The following is a 6244-nucleotide window of genomic DNA, read 5'->3' on the forward strand; positions in this document are numbered from 1 at the left end:
TTAGTCTTGAACATTCATTGCGCGCAGGAAGGGCAAATAGCCGAGCGATACAGCGTACTGGCCATGTCTTTGTCGTCCCTTCTTTTTTTCCCTCTGTTTTTCTCTTCAGGCTTTCCCGTGCCATGAGAGGGCGCCTGTAGTGGGTTTAACCCAGCGTGACACAAATAAATCTGCATTGAAGCGAACATTTCTGTTGACGGTGCAAGGGGCAAGGTTCAAGACGCCGGCACAGGGCGCGGCCAAGTGAGGAGGAAAGAATAAAAGAGGAAGCGGAAAGGAAGAGTTGTTTCAGCAGGATGTGCCTCGCCTCGTGAGGCTATATACCGCAGCCTGCCGCGGGAGGGGTGCGTTGGCCTCTCCAGTCGATCTACTTGAGATGCAGGTTCGCTCAGTGTTGGTACTACTCGTCCTAGTATGCGGCTCCAGGGCAAATATATACGGCCGCTGTGAGCTGGCTTCCACGCTGGTGCGTAATGGCATCCCCAAGAACCAGATTCCGGACTGTAAGTATACGTTTTTCCTATCATTTCGATCACTACCGTCCAACCGGGAATTATCGCCGCGCAGTGCATTGAGAGCAACCTATGTAAGTGGAAAAAATAGGCCCTCTGTGGCATTGCAGTGTTTGTCCATTGGGGCAATCGATGTGGTTCGTGGTTTGATGCGAACAATCCCCCTTTGCACCCGAAGGCAAACCCGTATATCATATGCACATTAAATGACTAGTAATTGTTTCATTACATCCAGTAGTGCTTCGCACGACGTTTGCAGACAGACTAAGGCGACTCAGTGCTCTTTGGGTGCGCTATAAAAATATTTTGGGTAAGAACTGAGCCAGTACATACATCATTATCACTGTAGCTGCGTCATACAACACATGAATTTGCCCGCAAATATATCGTGGTGTAGCGCCGAGTGTTTCGTCTTGGTTTAGTGGCCTTTCGCTTGCATTGAAGACAAGTAAAACAGCGAAATTTACAGTCGGAACATGAGCTCGTAATTTTAAAAGCTAGGAAAAGAACCGCAGGAGAAATCCCGATGTTATTTACTCCTTTTCTTCAGCACACTGTAAAAGTCAGAGCTCAATGTATGCCGCTATGTTTTGTTGGCGAAGCTGCGTTTATGTCTGAACAGCCTTGACCACTTCTTGCATTTTTCCTTATTAGTTCCTGAAAACTAGAGCAGCACCATGTGCCCGTAACACCCTAGAATAAATTAAACGACTTCGTCCCTGGCCACGGCGATCGTCTGCGGTGAAGGCCTCCCAGGCACTGCTCCGCTTTATGAGAAGCACAGGCCTAGTCGAAAGACTATGAGTTTGCTTTGACATGACTGTAACGTGATGTGATGTGGCGTGTCTGTTATGTGACTGTATTAACTTCAACTATCCCTCTCTCACAACTTTTATATCCACTCATCCCCTTCCCCCAGTGCAGGGTAGCAAACCGGTTGCTTTTACTGGTTAACCTCCCTGCCTTTCCTCCTCATCTTCCTCCCCCTAACCGGCTTCGTAATTAACGACTCGGACAGCCAGCTGTAGTCTAAATTTTAAGTATACGTAGGCAATTTCAAGAAGCCTGTTTTTTTTCTACAGTTTAGAATAGACTTCTCTAGCGGCAAAGAGACATGAATTTGTCGCATTATCTGAAGAGGGTGTGTGCTCATCAATGTCAGTTGACGTTTTGCATGTGACATTTATGATGATGCTCTTCTCGTAGGCAGTCTTAGATTTCACTGCAACTGCATTTTACACTTGCAGGGATCTGCTTGGCAACCGCTGAGAGCAGTTTGAACACCAAGGCTATTAATAAGAATAAGAACGGCAGTACGGACTACGGAATCTTTCAGGTTAGTGTTGGATCGTGCTCGACGATGTCCACCAGAGCTGTGTCCCGCACCGCTGCTCGCAGCTCCATCTCAGGCGTGGCATAGAAGGTCACGTGTCACGAGCGCCACAGCTCGAGCCATTTGATAGAAGTCTCTGAACGCCCTCCACGGGAGCCAGAAATGTACTATCGCGCTCAGTATGAGCTACACAGCGCGAGCATGTGGCCAAGAGCTAGACATGGTTGTATATATTGATGCCGATTCTGCTGTTTTCGACCTATCAGGAGAGGATGTAGCTGTTCCAGCAAGGTTGCATCACCTCCACGTGCTTGCTTCACCTTCACCCTCGTTTAGTCTTGTTTTGATATCAATTTCGAAAATGATAACTGTAGCGCGATCGGTCGACGCCCGAACTTCATGATCTCATGAAGGTGGGCCTGCGGTGGAATCGCGATTGTGATTATGAGAAGTGGACAATGGACATTCGCTACACTGCCAACCTCTGCGAATACATAAGCGCAACTGGACTTCACTCCTTCCCTTTAACTTTCTATCTCCTGCATCCCATTCCCCCTTTCTCAACTTATACCTTGTGGCAAACTTTTCGAAAAAAAAAAAAAAAAAAAAAACAATGAAACTTCATGATCTGGCCCGTCTCGGTTCGCGCGCTCGGCTGCGCTTCATCTTTTTGCTGAACGGGGAATGCTGGACTGAAGCGCCAGACTTATATGCGTCAAAGTGGCTGCTTGTAGATGCTAACGCTCAGTTGAAAACACTGTATAGCCTACGCCGTGGCTGCTTCTGCCTTTACGCTGAGAGCTAATAACCCGCCCAACCAGTTCTCAACTGATGTCTAAACGCAGAGCCCTTCTTGGAAAAAGCAAGCGCTGTCAGATAAATTTCGCACGCCATTTGTCATCGGTGGCAAACTTGCTGTATAATCTTGCTGTGTCTTGTTTAGCGAAAATGAAGTGAAACTAATTATGTCTTCTTCAGATAAACGGGACCAAGGGGTTCCAGCGCGCTTGCTGGAACAGCTGCATCCTTTCCAGATAACTCTAAAAACTGCGCAATCGGTGCCACTGTACAACCTTTCCGAGCACTCGGCCACGCGCCCGAGCGGTGTAGCTCATACTGACCGCGATAGTACCGAACAGATTGAGCCCCAGGGCGAATAGTAATTGTGATCAAAATTCCAAAAATTGATACGACCGTTATTGTTGGCCACCTCCAAATATCTAACTTCAACTAGGCGAGCATCTATTAGAATTCAGTTAACTGGCTGCGTAGTTACGTAATCATGCGATTTATGATGCCTGTTTACCGTGACATAGTACTATTCTGCCAAAGTAACCTTATTACCTCAAAACACCTGCTTTCAAAAATTAGCTGCGGGATTACCTACACACCTGGTATATTATTCGCGATGCTATGCCCCCCCCCCCCCCCCCCCTTCCATCATGTTTTTGAGAACTGCTGACTAATGATCCTTGCTTGTTAAGATCGCTGACTGAAGATATAATTGGTTCTCCCGCAGTTACATCATCAGTTCGTATTACGTATGAGCCGGCAAGAGTATGCCCGATGAGCGAATTAGTTTTTATTCCCATTAAACCTCCGTTTCCTTTCTCTAGCATAAGTTATTTCCGTTTAATTCCAGATGGACAACAAGATTATCTGCTACAGGGTTACAGAATGTCTAGTTGTTTTTTTTTCTTTTTTTTTTTTTTTTTTTCACATGCATGGGAATGACATAGATTTCAGCTTCCCCGACGAGACATGGCTCGCGGGTGAGACTCATTATCGTGAGGGCTTGGCAAGAACAAAAAAAGGAGGAAAAAGTAGAAAACAGAGATACTGCAGGCTCGCTTTATTCTGTGTCACGAAACCTTAAACAGTTAAATCCGGCCATCCTGTCGTCGTAACAGTTAAATTATGCAGTACAATATTTGTAGATTTCTGAGCGGCTGATTTTTTTCCGGCATTCATTTTACTATCATGTGTTGTTTCTGCGTTTTTTTTTTCTCATGGTACCAATTACAGATCAACAACGGGTACTGGTGCAGTCCTGGCCGGCACAACATCTGCAAGGTTTCCTGTTCAGGTATTTAATAAAATGTTAATCCGGCAGATGATTGTGAGCTAGCCTACGCTTGGCCAGTTACACTATACATAGCAGGCTATCAGAATCTATAGGAAAATGTATGGTGGACGCTATGGTGAACAGCGAATGCATCTTCACTGCGCGATGAGCAGTCACGTGTTTTATGGAGAGAAGATAAGAACAAATAAAAAATTATCTGTATTGCTGGCTCGCAGTCGGTCGGATGTAGCATACATCTGATTGTACACATGTGGGAGGGTTTTAAAGAAAATATGACATATTACTGACCTCCTGATGATTTCATGCGCACTGTTGCTTTTACCAGCCCAGTTACCAAACAAGTGCTCGTGGCATTTACCGAAAACAATGATGCAAGTTTAAGTGGCGTGATTGATAGAAGTTGTTCTAAGTCCTAACGCAACGATGAGCCTCTTATTCAAGAGTTTGTTGCTTGGCACGACAAAGTAAATAAATAAATAAATCAGGCATGAGCCAGGTTGCAGATCCAACATATTATCGTTAGCGCTTCTTGTGGATATTCCGCAGCGTATGAGTAATAAATTTTCTTAGCCGTTAAGAAACATGTATGAGCAAAATTGAGCCTTTAATATTAAATTTTTGTTTGTGTTTGAAAATTCCACTCTAGCCCCACTGCCATGGCTTAATGGTTAGGGCGCTGGGGCCCCAGGGACTCGGGATCGAATCCCGGCTGCCGCGGCCGCCTTTCGATGCAGTCGAAAAGCTAGGCGCCCGTGTGGTGTGCGATGTCAGTGCACGTTAACCCCAGGTGGTCGAAATCTCCGGAACCCTCCACTGCGGAGTCTCTCAGAGTCTAAGTCGCTTTGGAATGTTAAACCCTATAAACCAACTAAATTTCACTAAAGCACAAGAGCTATTGCACACCTACCAAGTGCCTAGGGAGAACGCTTCTTATTTAACCCAAATTCAGGGTCGCTCAACGCGCTGCTGACAATATCACTTGCAAGTAACAAGTTTATTTTCCCAACAGCTCTGCGATCAGATAACATCAGTCCATCCATCCAGTGCGCCAAGGTGATCTTCAGGAGGCACGGATTTAATGCATGGTACAGAATTTTTTTTTTTTTGTCTTACAGTCCGCCATTTGCACTGGTCTAGCCTACTTTATTACGCAGATAGAATGCTTACGTCCTCAGTGGAAGTGAACAGTAGGATAAACTAACGTTTTGCTTTATATTTAGGCAAATTCCTTGTGAAGTATAACGTAAAATGTGACCGCATGGTATGATTCCTTGGAATTATGGCATATCAGAAGTTTACAGATTTGTACTTATCGTAGACTACTTCCTAACAGCACATATTCAAACCTGAGCTCAACACTGTCCCTGTTTTCGGTTCGGTTTCTTCTTGGTTGCAGAGCTTCTCATCCTACTTCACAAGCATTAGTAGTAAGTTTTTAAAGTGCTATCAATCGTAAATAATTGTGATACAGGTTTCTATAGGCACTTCCAAGGAGGGCCAAGAAGATAACAAAAAGTATACTCTCGCTAATTGCAATCTAACACCACTTTGATGGATACTGATGAATGATTGAACTCTTTCCTTCGTTTTCAGGTATGGCTGGAAGAACAAATGTAAAGGAAAGAACCTTTCCTCCTACGTCAGAGGATGTCGTTATTGATTATCCTAGCTTCTATAATTATCTACGCTATTCCCTTCAACTCAGTCACTACACCTCCACTGAGAAAACGATGCTACACATTTATCTTGAACGTAGCGTGTGTAATAAAGAAGGCGATGTTATTTACTGAGTGCGTACGCAACTCATAATACATCCCGAATGCGTAATTGTGCGTGGTTAGTTTTGATTTTGTACATTATTTATCCTAAAAACTATTAGCACGTTAACGAGTGGTTCCTACTCTGTAATAAATGCGGGTGGGTGGCTGCTTCCGAAACTTGAATGCGTTCATGTCTCATTCCTAATTAAACACTTAAGTCAAAATTGACACCCTGAGGAGAGATCTCCAAGAACCGAAAGTGTTCATGAACCATTTTTTTATAGAAGAAATTTTTCTTGGTGTTTCATCAGTGACCAGAAAGTTAAATCCTCGCATAAAAGTGTATTAACAACTAAGCATAAGCATACTGCAGGAAAGTGATGTAAATAGAGGCGAGTATTTTAGGACAATTGTGACCACACTATAATATCTGAAAATATACTGAATCACTTGCCTATTTCTTAGTGCCTTTAAATAAAGGAGACATTCACAAGTTATGAACGACGTTATTTGCGACTAAAATCTTACGCATGCACACGTGCCAAGCATGTGC

General features: G+C 44.2%; 1 protein-coding gene across 1 annotated transcript; it reads left to right on the forward strand.

Moving 5' to 3' along the window:
• Positions 1-206: 206 nt before the first annotated feature.
• LOC146207392 (lysozyme c-1-like) lies at positions 207-5868 on the forward strand. The gene is made up of 5 exons (XM_084587076.1): positions 207-503; positions 1760-1848; positions 3871-3931; positions 4941-5016; positions 5525-5868. Exons 1-5 carry the CDS (start codon positions 377-379, stop codon positions 5589-5591), a joined length of 420 nt encoding a protein of 139 aa, XP_084443202.1. The 5' UTR covers positions 207-376; the 3' UTR covers positions 5592-5868.
• Positions 5869-6244: the final 376 nt, after the last annotated feature.

This window comes from Amblyomma maculatum, chromosome 1 (genome assembly GCF_055883805.1).
Source record: "Amblyomma maculatum isolate TAMU_Amacu chromosome 1, ASM5588380v1, whole genome shotgun sequence".
NCBI lineage: Eukaryota > Metazoa > Arthropoda > Arachnida > Ixodida > Ixodidae > Amblyomma > Amblyomma maculatum.